Raw genomic sequence first — 19,930 nt, forward strand, 5'->3', positions numbered from 1 at the left:
GGAACCATGCTTTGGAAGGCCCGGAACAAGACGACAACATGCAGGTATATAAAAGCTAAATATATTTACCAACATCCTTGTTTCTGCAGGGGGGGGGGGGGGGGACATTTCCCTGCAAAATCACAAGTTGTTAAGGAATATCATTGTTTCATTCATGCATAAAAGTCTGTTATAGTTGATGCCGTTAAAAGAAATAGTAATTGCAAAGTGTCAGCTTGCATGATGTGGCTTAATTGAGTGAATATATCTCTTAAGAGACCCTGCACGTCGACCCCTCCCCTTATTCCCGCAGCTGCAGCCAACATATAAGTAGCCTTCATGGAGCATCTTCCGTGCGTGTGCGTGTGCGTGTGCAGCCAAACACAAGTCAATAAGTCCGATTATTATTATTATTATTATTATTATTATTATTAGTCATGGAGTCGTGAAAAGAACCTGGATGACATCTCGGAACTTTTTAATGCCTTGGAAGGTTTAACATCCGGTTGATTTTTTGTGTGTGATTATTATTAGGGTTGTCACGAGGGGGTCCAGATGTTAATACACACATATTCAGCCATGGTGAGTTTTTGTCTTGCATGTCTATGATTTTGTGTACGTGCATGCAGAAATCAGCTGCAAAATAAGTTTTAAAAAAAATGTAAAATTGGAGAAGGTTGCATGGAGTTTGTCTTTAGGGCTCACATTGTTTAAAAAAAAGTGTGAGAACAAGCCTCAGTTAATTGTGCATGACTTTTTCTTTTTTTCTTTTTTAAATAATATTGCACATTTGTTCTTTAAAAAAACTTCTTATTCCTGATTGACTGCTGTGTTTGTGCAGGAGCGCGCAGACGGACTTAGCAGCTCCTCGCCCAGCGGGCGTCTCTCCCTCAACCAGGCCGCCTACTCCTCGGCGCCCCCGCTGTGCCACACTCCGGCCTCCGACTTCCAGCCTCCGTACTTCCCCCCCCCGTACCCCCAGTCCTCGCTGTCCTACTCCCAGAGTCCGGACTCGGCCTACTCCACCTGTCGGAGCCTTACCCCTCCATCAACGCCATCCATCATCAGCAGCAGGCGGCCTGGCACTCGCAGAGGTCGCGCTCCGAGGAAGGGGGGCTCCTGTCGCAAACGCACCGGGCTCTCGGGCTCGACCCCCGGCGGGAGTACGCGGCGGTGCCCCGCCTGCTGCACGGACTCGGGGACGGGGGGGCCGCCATCGGGGATGGTCCTCTTGGGATGCACCTGGGACATCACGGCCTGGAGGACCTGCAGGTGAGCTCCTGCACAGAAATACTTCATGTCAAAAGGTCATTTTTATACTGCATGTCCTCTTTAAAATAATGGGGGAAAAAGTTCATAAAAATGATTATCCAAAAAAAAAATCTCACCACTTGCTTAATATTAATAAAATTGATTTATTTTCCCTCTAACATTTTTATACAAACTTTAAAAGTAATTGGAAAAAAAGGCACCTCTTGATTATAATAATAATATTGAGAATAACATTACCGTCTCTTGCTTAATATTAATAAAGCTTGTTTGAACACAGAATGTACATTTCTCATATGTGTTTAAAAGTCTTTAAATAGAAAGGGTATCACTTAAAATAATGTTTTTAATTAAATAATATTAAGAATGTCAATTCCTCATATGTGTTTAAAAGTCTTTAAATAAAAAGGGTATCACTTAAAAAAATGTTTATAATTAAATAATATTAAGAATGTTAATTTCTCATATTTGTTTAAAAGTCTTTAAATAGAAAAGGTATCACTTAAAATAATGTTTATAATTAAATAATATTAATTATGCTTAAGAAAATGTAAGGATGAGCAGATAAATAAGATAATGAATCACAAATAATTAAAAATAATAATGATGCATGGGAAATTAGAAGTAAGCATGTTTAGACAGGAAATGCATCTTTATCCATATTTTTAAGTCATTTAAAAAAGGGTATCACTTAAAAAAAATGTAATAATTAGAGAATATTAATTATGCTGAAGAAAAAGTGAGAATGAGCAAATAAATAAGCTGACTAATTACACATAATAATGATGGGCAATAAAACGTGAGAATGTTTAGACCAAAAATTGCATTTTTTCCCCCATAATTTATTTAAGTCATTTAAAAAGGGTATCACTTTAAAAAAAATAATGATAATAATTAAAGAATATTAATTATGCTTGAGAAAATGCGAGAATGAGCTGATAAATAAGCTGATTAATTGCAAAAAATATATAAATAATAATGATGGGCAATAAAAAAAGTAAGCATGTTTAAACAGAAAATGCATTGCCCCCCATAATATTTTTAAGTCATTGAAAAAAGGGTATCACCTTAAAAAAAAGTAATAATTAAAGAATATAAATTATGCTTAAAAATGTGAGAATGAGCTAATAAATACGCTGATTATTACAAATAATAATGATGGGCAACAAAACGTGAGAATGTTTAGACAGAAAATTCCTTTTTCCCCTTAATACTTTTAAGTCATTTAAAAAATGTCATCACTTCGAAATAATAATGATTCTTATCAGTAAATGTTTTGTTGCATAACATTTTTGAGTAAAAAATGACATAAATAAAATAATCAAAATGATATTTGTATTTAGACACAATGTCATTTTTCATTGTTGGACAAAATCATCACACTGTATGTTCAATCATTTTCATCCATCCCTTTTCTACCGCTTGTCCCTTGTACAAGATTGTCAAATTATTTTCGCATTTTGCACCAAAATAGTATTGTTTTAGTTATCACTGCATGCTAAAAAGATAAACTATGGGTAAACATTCTTTAACGAACAGAAAAGTACTTTCCTTTCAAAAAATTCAACCTTAAAAAGAATATTTCGTCAGACTTGAACAACTTATTCAATGACATTTGAACATTTTCTTTTGAGACGTGCCTGAATTGTGATGAAACCCCAGATAAAGAATGATGCTAATATTGAGTTCGGTGGAGTCTGTCTTTTTTTTTTTCTTTTTGCGCGCATCAAAGCAAGTGACTCCCCTTTTGCCGTCTGCAGCTTGTCCTGCCTTTCTTGACAGAAGAATAGTTGGTGAGGTTTATTGAGCTGCAGTCCTGCAGCAGGTGCAGCAGGTGCAGCTTGCAGCCTGCAGACGCAGTTTGTTGCCTTGTGAGAGTGCGGCACAAACCCAGCGAGACCAATTGATGTGCATGCTCATTATTTGCAGGACAGGCAGAAGAAGAAGGAGTCAAGGCGGCCATGTCGCTGCTAAACGGAGGCCTGCCATCTTTATTTCATTCATGCACTTTTCTCAGCCGACACACAAAAGGAGAATGTCCTTTTATCCGCCGCTTTGTTACCGATATAAGGATTATTTGACTTTTGACAACAGTCCCAAAAAACATATGACTAAATCATTCAAGAAGATTAGAGGTAATAATAGAACCACCCACTGAACAATAAGAGAGTGAGTCTATACAAGTCCCAAATAAGAAAGCAAAATAAGGATTTCAGAGAAAAAATTGTAACAAAATGAGTATCTTAATTAAAAAACAAAACAAAAAAACAATTAGAGTGCATTTTTTTCAAACAACAAATATATATTTAAAGTGTTTTTTTATTTAAATTTCATTATTTTCGTTTTACAGTTTTAATTTTTTTGCTAATATTTTTTCATTTTAAATGAATTATTTTTGTTTACATTATATATATATTTAAAGAATTGGAACCTCAAAGGGAATAAGCGGTAGGGAAAGGATGGCTGGATATTTTAGTTTTACAATTTTTTTTCCCGATAATATTTTTTCATTTAAAATTCATAATTTTTGTTCACAGATTTGTTTTTGTTTTTTAAATGTATTCTACTATATTTTCATTTGAAATTTCTTATTTTTGTTCACAGATATTTTTTAATTTTATGTCCATTTATTTTGGTTTTACCTTTTTTTTGGTAATATTTTTTCATTTTAAATTCATTATTTTTGTTTATAGATTTTAAAATTTTCTTTTTAATTTATTTTTTGTCCATTATTTTGGTTTTACAATTATTATTTTTTTGCTAATATTCTAAATTTTAAATTTATTATTTTTGTTCACAGATTTTTTTTTACATTTATTTGGTGTCCATTATATTTTGGTTTTACTTTTTTTTTTTGCTAATATTTTTTCTTTTTAAATTCATTGTTTTTGTTTACAGCTTTTTACATGTTCTTTTTAATTGATTTGTTGTCCATTATTTTGGTTTTACAATTATTTTTTTGCTAATATTTTTTCATTTTAAATTCTTTATTTTTGTTCACAGATTTAAAAAAAAATTATTTTATGTCCACTATTTTGGTTTGAAATTTTTTTTTGCTAATATTTTTTTATTTTAAATTCATTATTTTTGTTTACAGTTTTTTTATTTTATTTTAATTTATTTGTTGTCCATTTTTTCTGTTTTACAATAATTTTTTTCGCTAATATTTTTTCATTTTAAATCATTCTTTTTGTTTACAGATTTTATTTTGTATTTGTTTTATTTGATGTCCATTATTTTGTTTTTGAAATTATTTGGGTTCGCAAATCTTATCTCATTTGAAATTCTTAAAAAATAATAATGATAAATAAATAAATGTCCATTATATTTGATGTATATAAATTTATGTATATGGTTCAACATTTTCTTTTGCTAATATTTCTTCATTTTAAATTAATTATTTTTGTTTACAGATTTTTTAAATTTTCTTTTTAATTTATTTGTCGTCCGTTATTTGGGTTTTACAATTTTTTTTTGTAAATATATTTTCATTTTAAATGTATTTTTTTTGTTTACAGATTTTTTTAATTTATTTTTTTTTATTTGATGTCCATTATTTTGGTTGTACATTTTTTCTGATAATACTTTTTCATTTTAAATTCTTTTTTTTTTAACAGATTTAAAAATTTTCTTTTTAATTTATTTGTTGTCCATTATTTTGGTTTTACAATAAAACAAATTTGCCAATATTTTTCCGTTTTAAATTCATTATTTTTGTTTACGGATTTTATTTTTCCATCCATCCATCCATTTTCTACCGCCTATTGCCTTTTGGGGTCGCGGGGGGCGCTGGCGCCTATTTTTAATTTGATGTCCATTATTTTGGTTTTGAAATTATTTGGGTTCGCAAATCTTATCTCATTTGAAATTCTTAAAAAAAAAAAAAATAATAATAATAAATGTCCATTATATTTGATGTATATAAATATATGTATATGGTTTGCTGCATATTGAGTTAGGTGTGGATTTTGGAGCAAAATTTAAAAAAAAAAAAATAATAATAATAATATATATATATGTATGTATATATCGCATCAATTTACAATGTAGAAAAATAATTTTATTGATTTTTAATATTTCTTAATTTTTTGGGCACAGAAAAAAAGTTTTAAAATAAAGTCATTTGCAATACTGAAAGTTTTTGCAGCACAACATTAAACAGTTTGCTGCAAATGGAGTTACATGTGGATTTTGGAGAAAGAAAAAAAAAAAAGAATCAAAATGTGTGTGTGTGTGTGTGTGTGCATGTGCGACATAAGGCCTGCAGTGGATAAATGATGGTGACTGTCTGTCTGACACAGGGAATGGAGGAAGGATCAGCCTTGGGCATCCTGGACCACTCTGTCATTAAAAAAGGTAACACTCAGTGTGTGTGAGGAGAAAGATGGAGCGTGCACGTTTGTGCCCACCTATATAGGACGGTGCTATACATGCTGAAGGGCCTTTTGTGTTTATAGTAAGGCAGCTCCAACACCACACACACACACACACACACACACACACACACATACGCACACAAACACACACACACACTATAAATAATTCTGTTTTGCTATTTCATTTGAAGTCAAGAAGTCCTCTAATACTCAGCTGCAGACTTTCACCCCAAAGGCACACATTCTTAATGAACTGTTCATGGTCATATGAGAGAGAGGGAGAGAAGGGGGGATTAAAGTGAAGAGGAAAAGAGAAGTGGGCCAAAAAAGAGGCGGGGGGAAGAGGGAGATAATAAAAGCAGAGTTGAGGGGAAATTTAGCAAGAGCTGGATGGTGTTAATGTAATATTAGAGATAGTGAGCGGCAGGATTTTAGAGAAGACACATGGGCGCCTTTAGAGTCAAGTTGTGGGGACAAACTGTATGGAAGTGAAACTTGAGTCCACGGAAAAGGAAAAATGTTGTCACCGTGTGTTTATTTTTGGAATTTGTTCTTAAATTCACCATCAAAAGCAGGGGTGTCCAAAGTTTGGCCCGGGGGCCATTTGCGGCCCGCAGGTCATTTTTTATCGGCCCCCATGGCACATTTTAAAAATACGGTTGAAAAAAATTAAAACATAAAAAGTGGTATAAAAGAGCAAATGGAACATTTTGCAATGTTTACTCTATAAGAACACAAAGTTGCCATGCAGGCGGTTTCTTTCTGTAAAAAAATAAGTGAATCAAAATCAATGTAATTATGTATTATTGAGCTATTCAAGGCTCCAATTACGTCACATTATATATTCCACTTGGAGATATTTTTGGGGGACAATGTTGGATATTTTGTGTTTGCCATATTGTTACGACTCGGAGTGAGGAGAGGATCCCGATGCAGAGAGGAAGTTAAGAAAATAAAGCTTTTATTTTACAATAACTTTCTACCTCCAGTCAAGAATCATTACAATACGCGCAAAATAATTCCGAGAATAAACAGGTAAATCAAAATCACTCCAAAAAAATGAGGAATACTAATCTAAGAAAAACTAACAAAAATAGCATAACTATGAGAATTAACCAAAAGCGCTCCAACAGGAGGAAAAAAACACAAACGATCTATATATATACACTAAATAGGAATAAACAAAAATCCCTCAATCAATGAGGCAAACTATACGAAATTTGGAAAAACAAAAAACTCCCCAATTAGGTAGACGAAGGATAACAAAGGGCGCTCGAGGGAGGAAAAAGTCAACACAAAATTAAAGTAAACGACTGCTTGATCCAAAAATGAGAACCAGGGAAAAAGGAGCAAGACAAGGTTTTCATGGACATGGACCTAGACGCTAGAAAGGCACGTTAGACGAGACCATCCGGCACAGGACAAGAGGAGGCGTGAGCTTAAATAGGATATGAGTATGATGGGAAACAGGTGGAAACAATCATGGATCAGGGATGATGTCAGACTGGTGACACAAGAGGAAGGACCCGTCATCTGAAACAAGAGGGTAGCTTTTCAAAATAAAACACAAGACAGAACAACCAAGACAAGACTTCCTTCACCGTGGTGTGACACACATAAAAAACTGAGCTGTTTTTTTTTTTAAGAACGGCCTAAAACGAAAAAACAAAAAACATAAACAACAAAAAAACTTATAATTGACTAATAGATCTGAATTTGATCTCGAGACCATTGTGTTAAAAGTAAACGGTAAAAAAAAATATATATATACATTTTTTAACACTTTAATGAGTACGACACTTTTGGATCAGTGTGTTCTGTTTTTAAGTGTCATTGCACAAAAAATAATAGTGAGTTAAAATCAAAGGTGTTATGAGTTTTTGACCTTTTTCCGGCTCCAATTATGATATTATCTCAAATATTCTACTGAAAAATTTTATTGGGTGAAAATATTGCATATTTTGTGTTTTTTTCCCATAAAAAACCTGGTTTTCTTTGACAAAAAGAGCATACAACTTGAAACTTTAAAAACGTCATATTGACAGATAGACCTAATGTTGATTTAAAACTTGAATAATAATAAAATAATACTAAATAATGACACAATTTTAACATTATATTTTTACCAAAACCCTTTGGGGTCCCCGGGATCAAGCCTGAGTGGAGGCCTATAGGTATATTTTTTATTCATATATTGTATTGATTTTTAAAATAAATGGCCCCCGCTTGCTTTGATTTTTCAGTGTACGGCCCTCAGTGGAAAAAGTTTGGACACCCCTGATCAAAAGGGTCGTTTTTGTTCCTCCAATCATTTGGCTTCATTTTGACAGACCTGCAACATGACTTTTTCTACGGAATGGAACAAAGGGTTCCAAGTTTAAAAAGTACCCTGAGCGAGACCCCCTTTAGCTTCATTGGGATCGGGATTTGATTTGATTCAGTACCAATTCTCACGACCTGTAAATCAATGCCGATACAGCAACTTTGGATACTTTTGTGTGTGTTCCAATGCTAACTGCAATCCAATTAAAAAACTTTTTTTTTTTTATCATTAACACTTACCTTTTGCTGTCCAGTTGTCTTGTTTTCTTACACTTCCGAGTTTCATTTGCAAATATTATATGCAAACTCCAAAAGCAGTGAAGTTGGCACATTGTGTGAATGGTAAATAAAAACAGAATACAAAGATTTGCTGATTGTTTTCAACTTATATTCAATTGAATAGACTGCAAAGACAAGATATTTAACGTTCGAACTAGAAAACCTTGTTCATTTTTGCAAATAGCTCATTTTGAATTCGATGCCTACAACGTTATTCAAAAAAGCTGGCACAAGTGGCAAAAAAAGACTGAGAAAGTTGAGGAATGCTCATCAAACACTTATTTGGAACATCCCACAGGTGAACAGGCTAATTGGGAACAGGTGGGTGCCATGATTGGCTATAAAAGCAGCTTCCATGAAATGATTAGTAATTGACAAACATGGATGGGGCGAGGGTCACCACTTTATCAACAAATTGTCAAACAGTTTAAGAACATTTGTCAACGAGCTACTGCAAGGAATTTAGGGATTTCACCATCTACAGACCATAATATCATCAAAAGATTCAGAGAATCTGGAGAAATCACTGCATGTAACATTGAATGCCCGTGACCTTCGATCCCTCAGGCGGTACTGCATCAAAAAAATTACATCAGTGTGTAAATGATATCACCACATGGGCTCAAGAACACTTCAGAAAACCACTGTTTCTGTAACTACAGTTCGTTGCTACATCTGTAAGTGCAAATTAAAGTCTACTATGCAAGGCCAAAGCCATTTATCAACAACACCCAGAAACTCAGCCAGCTACGCTGGGCCCGAGTTAATCTAAGATGGACTAATTCAAAGTGGAAAAGTGTTCTGCGGTTTGACGAGTCGACATTTCAATTTCATTTATGAAACTGTGGACGTGGTGTCCTCCAGAACAATAAGGAAAAGAACCATCCGGATTGCTATAGGTGCAAAGTTGAAAAGCCAGCATGTGTGATGGTATGGGGGTGTATTAGTGACCAAGGCATGGGTAACTTACACATCTGTGAAGGCACCATTAATGCTGAAAGGTACATACAGCTTTTGGAACAACATATGTTGTCATCCAAGCAACAATATCATGGACGCCCCTGCTTATTTCAGCAAGACAATGCCAAGCTACGTGTTACAACAGCGCTTCTTCATAGTAAAAGAGTGCGGGTACTAGATGGGCCTGCCTGTAGTCCAGACCTGTCTCTCATTGAAAATGTGTGGTGTATTATGAAGCCTAAAATACCAGAACAGAGACCCCGGACTGTTGAACAACTTAAGCTGTACATCAAGCAAGAATGGGAAAGAATTCCACCTGGAAAACTTAAAAATTTGGTCTCCTCAGTTCCCAAACATTTACTAAGTGTTGTTAAAAGGAAAGGCCATGTAACACAGTGGTAAAAAAAAATGCCCCTTTGCCAACTTTTTTGCAATGTGTTACTGCCATTAAATTCAGAGTTAATCATTATTTGCAAAAAAAAAAGGAAGATTCTCAGTTGGAACATGAAATATCTTATCTTTGCAGTCTATTCAACTGAATATAAGTTGAAAAGGATTTGCAAATCATTGTATTCTGTTTTTATTTACGAATTACACAACGTGCCAACTTCACTGCTTTTGGCTTTAGTATAATATACTTTGCATGCAGTTGCAGTTCCAATACATTAGATGGCAGTAGTGAACACACTACTAGGAAGTAGTCTTTGCCATTAAGTTGATTATGCCCGTATTTTATTTTCTTGAGCCCTGTAAGCGAGTATTGTACGTAATATTACACACCAGCGGTTTGATTGTACACAGATTGTGAGTTGTTGATAACGTCATGTAAAATCGCTAATGCGGGTGTCCAGGCTGGTTCTCTTTCAGTCGGGATGGGTCGCTTTCACATTGGAACTGATACCATACCAATTTTTGGTACTTTTGTGTGTGTTCATAATAAACGTTGATTTGTTTAATAATAATAACAACAAGTATGCATTAATTCCAGGTTGTGCAATGGGAGTTGCCGTAGTCAGGAAGTAGTCTTTGCCATTAAGTTGAAAGCCACTCTTGTCTTTTGTTGAGTCCCACAAAGTGTTTGTACTGTAAATATTGTATTTATTACACGCCAGCTGTTTGATTGTAACATGCATCTTAGTTTTGGTTCTCGTTACAAAAATTTGGAGTCGTGGAAAACGGCATGTAATACCACTAATGCTGGTGTCCAGGTTTGGGCTGGGTCGCTTTCACATTGGAACTGATACCATACCAATTTTTGGTACTTTTGTGTGTGTTCATAATAAATGTTGATTTGTTTAATAATAATAATAATAACAACAAGTATGCATTCATTTCAGTTTGTGCTGCGCAAGTTGCCGTAAAATTGAATGCCACTCCTGTCTTTTGTTGAGTCCCACAAAGTGTTTACACTGTAAATATTGTATTTATTACACAACAGCTGTTTGATTGTAACGTGCATCTTAATTGTAGTTCTCAATAACCAAAATTCGAGGTGTTGGAATCGACATCATAATGCTAATCTTTAGCATGTCTATGACAAATCGCATGTAAATTAGCATTGCGCTTGCGCATTTTGAAAAGTGGAGCCATACTGTTGCACTTTGTTGTACTGTTCCACTGCTTGTTTACCGGACAAATACTTAAGCCGATGCTGAGACAAAAAGTATAAAAATGAACGCCGATTGATTTTACGTGAACGAGTACCGGGTAGTACCGACAGACTTCGGTCACTAACCTCTCAGTTTTCTGTCCAGCTTGTCCTCATTCTGAAGGGTCACGGGTGAGAAGCTGGAGCCTATCCCAGCTCACTTTTGTCACCCTGGTCAATCCCGGAAGCACATTTAAATCAACCGACATTAACACTCACAAAACAAGAATAGGTAGCAAGAAACAACATCAAATGAATACGATTTTAAACAGCATTTTTTTTTTTTTAAAGTACAGTGCACTCACTTTCGGTTACAGACCGGCTCAAGCACTTGGCGGGAAAACAAGCGTATTAATAGCGGACTGCTTCTAGGTACTGTTATATATCTTGTCATATTTATGTATATTTTCGCTTTTCCATAGCAAGATAAGCAAGCCCTGGAAAATCAGGCACAGCGTCTTCCGAATGCGTTAGCTCAATGCTAATTTACATTGGATTTGCCATAGGAATGCTACTGATTAGCATTACCCGATGTTACAAAGACGCACGTTACAATCAGACAGCTGGAAACACAATACTTACAGTAAAGACTATGTAGGGCTCAACAAACGACAAGACTAGCACATTCAACTTAACCTCTTAAGGCCCAATCTGTTTGTTTACAGTTTTTTTTTAATTTCTCTTTGCTATTTGGGCTTATTGGACCCTAATTAGAATAAAAACTAAGAATCATCGTTTTATATGATGTACTTAGACCATAAGTACACAAACGTGTACTTCATGTTTAGTGACATGCTAATTCTTAATTTTTACACTTTTTTCCCCAAAATTCCATTATATGTTATACTCTTCTGACACCGCCAGATGGCAGTATAAGTGTCCACATAAGTGGCCATAAGACCCCAATTCAGTTGTGTACACAATTTTGCAAAAAAGAGCTAAAAGGTGCTGTCCACGCATGTGGCCACTAAGGGCTTTAGTTGTTAATGGCAAAGACTACTTTCTGACTACGGCAACACACCTAGAACAAACTGAAATCAATGCATACTGGTAACTATCATTAAACACACCAACAGTTAACATGAACATACACACATGTATCAACAGTTGGTATCCGTATCAGTTCAGATGTTAAAGCTACCCATCGTGACTGGTGGCGGACCAGCCTGGACACCGCTCATGTTATGCTAGTGCTAGCATCGGCGCTAACGTTGACGCTGAGAAAGGAGCGATATTACCTTGCCTTGTAAATATTTATTACTTTTTCTTACACGACGTCTCTCCAACTGTTGATTTGAGGTCAAATATTCATCTCTCAGGAGCCACTTGCACGTCTAACTCTCCAAATAAACTTAAATTCCAGTCTTTTTTTGGTTTTTTTTCCAACTCTAAATAAGAAATAATTGTCATGTTTTATCTGGCCCGCATGATGAGTTTGCCAAGTATAAATATTAGCTGTTTTTTTTGTTGTTGTTGTTTTTTTTGGAACGAAAGAAACTGCTGTTGTAAATGTGTCCACTGGATGGCGTGGTAGCAATTCTGTTAGGCAAGTAAAGGGTTTAGAGAGGTACAAAGTAAAAGGGGACTGTGGCTCCTCACTTAAAACCTGCCGTTTTATGTCTTCTACTTCGAACACATCGTCGTTTGGCACCTTCGGGGCGGTATAGCTCGGTTGGTAGAGGGCCCGTGCCAGCAACTTGAGGGTTCCAGGTTTGATCCCCGCTTCTGCCGTTGTGTCCTTAGGCAAGACACTTTACCCACCTGCTCCCAGCGCCACCCACACTGGTTTAAATGTAACTCAGATATTGGGTTTCACTATGTAAAAGCGCTTTGAGTCACTAGAGAAAAGTGCTACATAAATATAATTCACTCGTTGCCTCAAGATGTCTCCGTCAAACACCAGAAAAGTGAACTTAACCCTTTTAAATAGTTTTTAACCAGCGTTTCTTACGGTTTGTTGAGTTAGCTCTGGATTGATGAGTGGACATGACAAAGGTGGCCTAGTGGTTAGAGTGTCCGCCCTGAGGTTGGTAGGTTGTGAGTTCAAACCCCGCCCGAGTCATACCAAAGACTATAAAAATGGGACCCATCGCCTCCCTACTTGGAACTCAGCATCAAAGGTTGGAATTGGGGGTTAAATCACAAAAAATGATTCCTGGGCGCGGCCACCGCTGCTGCTCACTGCTCCCCTCACCTCCCAGGAGGTTATCAAGGGGATGGGTCAAATGCAGAGAATAATTTCGCCACACCTAGTGTATGTGTGTGTGACAATCATTGCTACTTTAACTTTAAAGGAGGTATTTGATACCGAGAAGAGTTGACATGTTTTTGTTGAGTCCCAGAAAGACTGTGATTTAAAGTTTAATCCTGGCCTTGTAGATACACTGAGACCAAGTCCAAGCTCGTTGAGGTTCAGTCCCAGAAAGACTGATTTAAAGTTTAATGCTGGCCTTGTAGATACACTGAGACCAAGGCCAAGCTCGTTGAGGTTTTGAAACTGCACCAATTTCCTCAGAATTTTAAAGTTAATGTACCAATGATAGTCACACACACACACACACGGTGTGGTGAAATGTGTCCTCTACATTTGACCCATCTCCTTGTTCACCCCCTGGGAGGTGAGGGGAGCAGTGAGCAGCAGCCGTGGCCACGCCCGGGAATCATTTTTGGTGATTTAACCCCGAATTCCAACCTCTGATGCTGAGTGTCAAGCAGGGAGGTAATGGCTCCCATTTTTATAGTCTTTGGTAGGACTTGGCAGGAGTTTGAACTCACGACCTACACATCTCATGGCGGACACTCCAACACAGGGGTCACCAACACGATGCCCGCGGGCACCAGGTCGCCCGTAAGGACCAGATGAGTCGCCCGCTGGCCTGTTCTAAAAATAGCTCAAATAGCAGCACTTACCAGTGAGCTGCCTCTATTTTTTAAATTGTATTTATTTACTAGCAAGCTGGTCTCGATTTGCACGCCTTTTTTAATTCTAAGAGAGACAAAACTCAAATAGAATTTGAAAATCCAAGAAAATATTTTAAAGACTTGGTCTTCACTTGTTTAAATAAATTCATTTATTTTTTTACTTTGCTTCTTATAACTTTCAGAAAGACAATTTTAGAGAAAAAATACAACCTTAAAAAGGATTTTAGGATTTTTAAACACATATACCTTTTTACCTTTTAAATTCTTTCCTCTTCTTTCCTGACAATTAAAATCAATGTTCAAGTTTTTTTTTTAAATTGTAAAGAATAATAAATACATTTTAATTTAATTCTTCATTTTAGCTTCAGTTTTTTCAACAAAGAATATTTGTGAAATATTTCTTTAAACTTATTATGATAAAAATTCAAAAAAAATTATTCTGGCAAATCTAGAAAATCTTTAGAATCAAATTTAAATCTTATTTCAAAGTCTGTTGAATTTCGTTTTAAAATTTTTGTTCTGGAAAACCTAGAAGAAATAATGATTTGTCTTTGTTAGAAATATAGCTTGGTCCAATTTGTTATATATTCTAACAAAGTGCAGATTGGATTTTAACTTATTTAAAACATGTCATCAAAATTATAAAATTAATCTTGATCAGGAAAAATTACTAATGATGTTCCATAAATTATTTTTTTTAATTTTTTCAAAAAGATTTGAATTAGCTAGTTTTTCTCTTCTTTTTTTCGGTTGAATTTTGAATTTTAAAGACTCAAAATTGAAGATAAACTATGTTTCAAAATTTAAGTTTCATTATTTTTCCTGTTTTCTCTTCTTTTAAACCGTTCAATTTAGTGTTTTTTTCATCATTCATTCTCTACAAAAAACCTTCTGTAAAAGGAAAAAAAATATACGACAGAATGACAGACAGAAATACCCATTTTTTAAATATGTATATCTAGATTTATTTATTAAAGGTAAATTGAGCTAATTGGCTATTTCTGGCAATTTATTTAAGTGTGTATCAAACTGATAGCCCTTTGCATTAATCAGTACCCAAGAAGTAGCTCCTGGTTTCAAAAAGGTTGCTGACCCCTGCTCTAACCACCCGACCAATGATTGGACAAATTCAACAAATTTCAGGTATTTTGTCCAGAAGATTATTTGTAATTTGTACGTTTTCAGAATATGTTTATTTTTGGCCAAAGTAAAACAAAGAAAACAACCTGAAGTTGTCTTTATTTTGACGTTATCATGCCATGATTTTAGCATTTCGGCCCACTTGGGACCAGATGTGAGTTTGACACCCCTGTGTTAGGGTGACAGGACTGAGATAAATATGACAAACATCTCCGTAAATACCTTGTAACTTCCTTTCTTCTTTCGCCTTTTCCAGTTCCGATCCCATCCAAGCTGAACGGCTCGGCGCTGTCCGCCTTGTCCCTCTGCAAGGACGGCCTGGGTCTGGGTGCCGTGTCCAACCCGGCCGAGGTCTTCTGTTCGGTGCCGGGCCGCCTCTCGCTGCTCAGCTCCACCTCCAAGTACAAGGTGACGGTCGGCGAGGTGCAGCGGCGGCTCGCCCCGCCCGAGTGCCTCAACGCCTCTCTGCTGGGCGGAGTCCTTCGCAGGTGAGTCGGCGACGCTTTTAACCCTGAAAAAGCCAAGCAAACGTGAAGACGGGCACAGGAGTTGAATAGGCGAAAATAAGCGGACCTAAAAACGGAACCGTGAGGAACACCTAGTTGAACAGAATGACTGCATCTGAAGTAAACGAGCTACGGCAACACCTTAGTCACATAAATCATATAATGAAATGAACTACCAAAAAGGAGAGGACTTAAAGGGGTGCCTTGAGGAACGCCCCAGGTTAAAATGTCAAGGCAATGATCTGCAATATGTTTATAATGGTCCAAATTTCTGTAAACCAGTGTTTTTCAACTACTAGTGTGCCGTGAGATACAGTCTAGTGTGCCGTGGGAGATTAAGTCATTTCACCGATTTGGGTTAAAAATATTTTTTGCAAACCAGTAATCACAATCCGCAAATAACGTGCCGTTGTTGATGACAGCAAAGACTTCTTGTGGAGCAAAGACGGCGTCCACAATGTACATTCCGACATGGCATGACAATCAACAATCTGCCCACAAGGAAAGATAAAAACAACTGAAATACTCTATCCATCCATCCATCTTCTTCCGCTTTTCTGAGGTCGGGTCACGGGGGCAACAGCCTAAGCAGGGAAACCCAGACTTCCCTCTCTCCAGCCACTTCGTCTAGCTCTTCCCGGGGGATCCCGGGGCGTTCCCAGGCCAGCCGGGAGACATAGTCTTCCCAACGTGTTCTGGGTCTTCCCCGTGGCCTCCTACCGGTTGGACGTGCCCTAAATACCTCCCTAGGGAGGCGTTCGGGTGGCATCCTGACCAGATGCCCGAACCACCTCATCTGGCTCCTCTCCATGTGGAGGAGCAGCGGCTTTACTTTGAGTTCCTCCCGGATGACAGAGCTTCTCACCCTATCTCTAAGGGAGAGACCCACCACACGGCAGAGGAAACTCATTTGGGCCGCTTGTACCCGTGATCTTATCCTTTCGGTCATGACCCAAAGCTCATGACCATAGGTGAGGATGGGAACGTAGATCGACTGGTAAATTGAGAGCTTTGCCTTCCGGCTCAGCTCCTTCTTCACCACAACAGATCGATACAACGTCCGCATTACTGAAGACGCCGCACCGATCCGCCTGTCGATCTCACCATCCACTCTTCCCCCACTCGTGAACAAGACTCCTAGGTACTTGAACTCCTCCACTTGGGGCAGGGTCTCCTCCCCAACCCGGAGATGGCATTCCACCCTTTTCCGGGCGAGAACCATGGACTCGGACTTGGAGGTGCTGATTCTCATTCCGGTCGCTTCACACTCGGCTGCGAACAGATCCAGCGAGAGCTGAAGATCCCGGTCAGATGAAGCCATCAGGATCACATCATCTGCAAAAAGCAGAGACCTAATCCTGCGGCCACCAAACCGGAACCCCTCAACGCCTTGACTGCGCCTAGAAATTCTGTCCATAAAAGTTATGAACAGAATGGGTGACAAAGGACAGCCTTGGCGGAGTCCAACCCTCACTGGAAATGTGTTCCACTTACTGCCGGCAATGCGGACCAAGTTCTGACACTGATCATACAGGGAGCGGACCGCCTGAAATACTCTTGATTGCTAAAACAAAGTAGATGCAGGAAATATCGCTCAAAGGAAGACATGAAACTGCTACAGAAAAATACTGAAAAAAAGAGAAAAAGCCACCAAAATAGGAGCGCAAGAGAAGAACTAAAAGACTACACACAGAAAAACAGCAAAAAACTACAAAGAAGTCTCGTAGCGATGTGACAGGTGGTGATAGTACACCTACTTTGAGACAAGAGCTATATTGACGCTTGCTTGGTTATGGTTTAAAGTCATATATATCCAACAATTGTGACAACGACTTTTTATCGTCAATATCGGCTGCTGAGTTTTATTTTTTTATGATATCTGCTGGTGGTGTGCTTCCACATTTTTTCAATTAAAAAATGTGCCTTGGCTCCAAAAAGGTTGAAAAACACTGCTCTAAACAACAGCTGCAAAAATGTTTGTCTCCCATATATGGTCATGCTGTTCCACTTCCGCACTGCAGATGGCATTAGTTACAAAGTGGGCTACACACGGTCAGGGTTTTCAGCAACTACCGCCGATGCAAGCAGACTGTAATGTCGAAAGGGGCTAACTTTGCAACAAAGTTCCTCGAAAAATCTGTTTGTTTTTCTCCACAATCCTGCTAACAAATGAGTTTTGCATTTGGTTAATTAAATGTGGCTGAAGTAATTGAAAGTGATTTCAAGAGAAATGCTCAGAATTTTAGTAAAACTGTTAAGCATTGACAGGAGACTTTGGATGTTGTTGTGATTTTTAGGATGCAGATGAACAAGGTGGTATTTATAAAAGTGGTATTTGTCGGTAAACGAACAAAACGTGAGAGCAACTATGAAGAAAAAAAACAAACAAAACTGCAGAAACCCAGCAAAGCACTCACGGGAAATGTGGAGCAGACTGCGTCCACAAAGTAGTGCACAATAGGTTTCGCATCAAACCGCTCCTCTGTAGTCCAATGAAACGATAACAACATCACCAATGTCCCGACAGTGAAGGTAGAAAAGGATTTGACTTAAATAGTCTTGATTATAAACAGAAAACAGGTGAGGGGAAATGCTCCGGGACAGAAGACAGGGGAAAACAACAAAACCGGAAGATCCGCCAAAATAAAAGCACAGGACAGGAACTAGCACAAAACACCGGAGAACACTAACAAAAACGCAACAAAAAGTGGGGAAAGTATAGCTAACCTTGATATTGTGGCTGAAGTAATTAAAAGTGCATTGTTTTAAAAAACTGCTCAGAATTTTAGTAAAAGTGTCAAATTTTGACAAACGGCGTTTCCTAACGTTGTCGTGTTTTTTAGGATGGAGATGAACAAGGTAGCAGCTTGAGGTAAAACGTGGTATTTATTAATAAATGAACAAAACGCGACAGACTATAAAGAAAATAAAACCAAAAAAACCTGCTGAAACCCAGCAAAACACTCAATGTTTTCCTTCCCAGCCACGCCCCCCTCAAAAAAAAAGTTAAACAAAAACAAAACAAAAATAAATAAAAACTAAATCCAATTTCTTTTATTTCCTTTTTTATTAAAAAATTATGAAAATATTTTTACAAAACTTGATTTTGGTGTAACCCTTAGACCATGGGTGTCAAACTCTGGCCCGCCGTGTAATTTCATTTGGCCCTTGAGGCAATTTCAAATTAACATTAGTGCCTCTGTAACACCGCGTTCACTACTAATATTCATACTTGCCAACTCTACCGATTTTCCCAGGAGACTCCCGAAGTTCAGTGCCCCTCCCAAAAATCTCCCGGGGCAACCAATCTCGAGAATTTCTCACGATTTCCACCGGACTACAATATCGGGGGAATGCTTTAAAGGGACTGTCTTTAGCGTTCTATACAACCTGTCATCACGTCCGCTTTTCCTCCATACAAACAGCGTGTCGGCCCAGTCACAAAGTATATGCGGATGCGAATGCAATGCACACTTGGTCAACAGCTATACAGGTCACACTGAGGGTGGCCGTATAAACAACTTTCACAGGCCTAAACCCACACCAAACAAGAAGGACAAACACATTTCGGGACAACATCCGCACCGTAATACAACATACTGTAAACACAACATAACAAATACCCAGAATCCCTTGCAGCACTAACTCTTCCGGGACACTACAACATACACCCACCTGCTACCACCAAACCCTGCCCACGTCATTATTGTTTTTTTCAAATCCATTAGCCTGTGGAAAAAGTTAATGTTGATATTTACCCCAGAAGGCTGCAAATAGAAAAGAGGCATTAAATGTTTTATTTAAATTGTATTTCCACTTCCATTGATGTTTTTTCATTTGTTTTTTGAAAGTTGATTTTGCACTATTAAGTTATGTAAGCGTTGCTTGTTCCATATTCAGTGTTAAAGCAAATCAGTGGAACAAACTGAGCAATAATTAACATTTTATTCATGCACTTTCTCTTGCTACTTCAAGGCTTGCATGTTTGATTCATTCATTATTGTTATTTTATTTTCAAATGTATTATTAGCCTGTGAACAAATTTTATTTTGATATTTACTTCAGAAGGCTGCAAATAGATAAGAGGGATTAAATTTGTATTTACATTTTATTAGATATGCCATTGATATTTTTTTAATTATTATTATTAGAAACTGGATTTTGCATGTCACTATAAAGTTATATAAGCCTTGCTTGTTCAATATTTAATGCAAAACTTGTTTGGGTCCCTATTAAAATGTGTTCAACCTTGGCCCCGCGGCTTTGATCAGTTTTAAATTTTGGCCCACTCTGTATTTGAGTTTGACACCCCTGCCTTAGACCATATTAAGTTTTTTCTAGATCTATGAAAAACATGAGGTCTTAAGCCAGAGGTGGGCTGTTTTTAAGCACTCTTAGTATTGGAACACTACTTTGGATAATCAGCACAGGCTCAGTATTGCTTGTTTGAATAAAGTAATGACCTTTTAAAGGGGAACTAAATCAGACATGGCATACATTGGGGTTGCCTACAGCCACGCATTAGATTA

The 19,930-nt window shown here is 37.2% G+C and overlaps 1 protein-coding gene across 1 annotated transcript in view; it reads left to right on the plus strand.

The window, feature by feature from the left end:
• Positions 1 to 347: 347 nt before the first annotated feature.
• The window catches only part of LOC133539559 (transcription factor AP-2-epsilon-like), a 28,247-nt gene continuing 8,664 nt past the window's right edge, over positions 348 to 19,930 (plus strand). Inside the window, 5 exon segments of the mRNA XM_061881555.1 lie at positions 348 to 561; positions 821 to 998; positions 1,001 to 1,251; positions 5,550 to 5,604; positions 15,152 to 15,383. Of these exon segments, the coding sequence (XP_061737539.1) occupies positions 535 to 561; positions 821 to 998; positions 1,001 to 1,251; positions 5,550 to 5,604; positions 15,152 to 15,383 (743 nt within the window). The 5' untranslated portion in view covers positions 348 to 534.

This window comes from Nerophis ophidion, linkage group LG21 (genome assembly GCF_033978795.1).
Source record: "Nerophis ophidion isolate RoL-2023_Sa linkage group LG21, RoL_Noph_v1.0, whole genome shotgun sequence".
Taxonomy (NCBI): domain Eukaryota; kingdom Metazoa; phylum Chordata; class Actinopteri; order Syngnathiformes; family Syngnathidae; genus Nerophis; species Nerophis ophidion.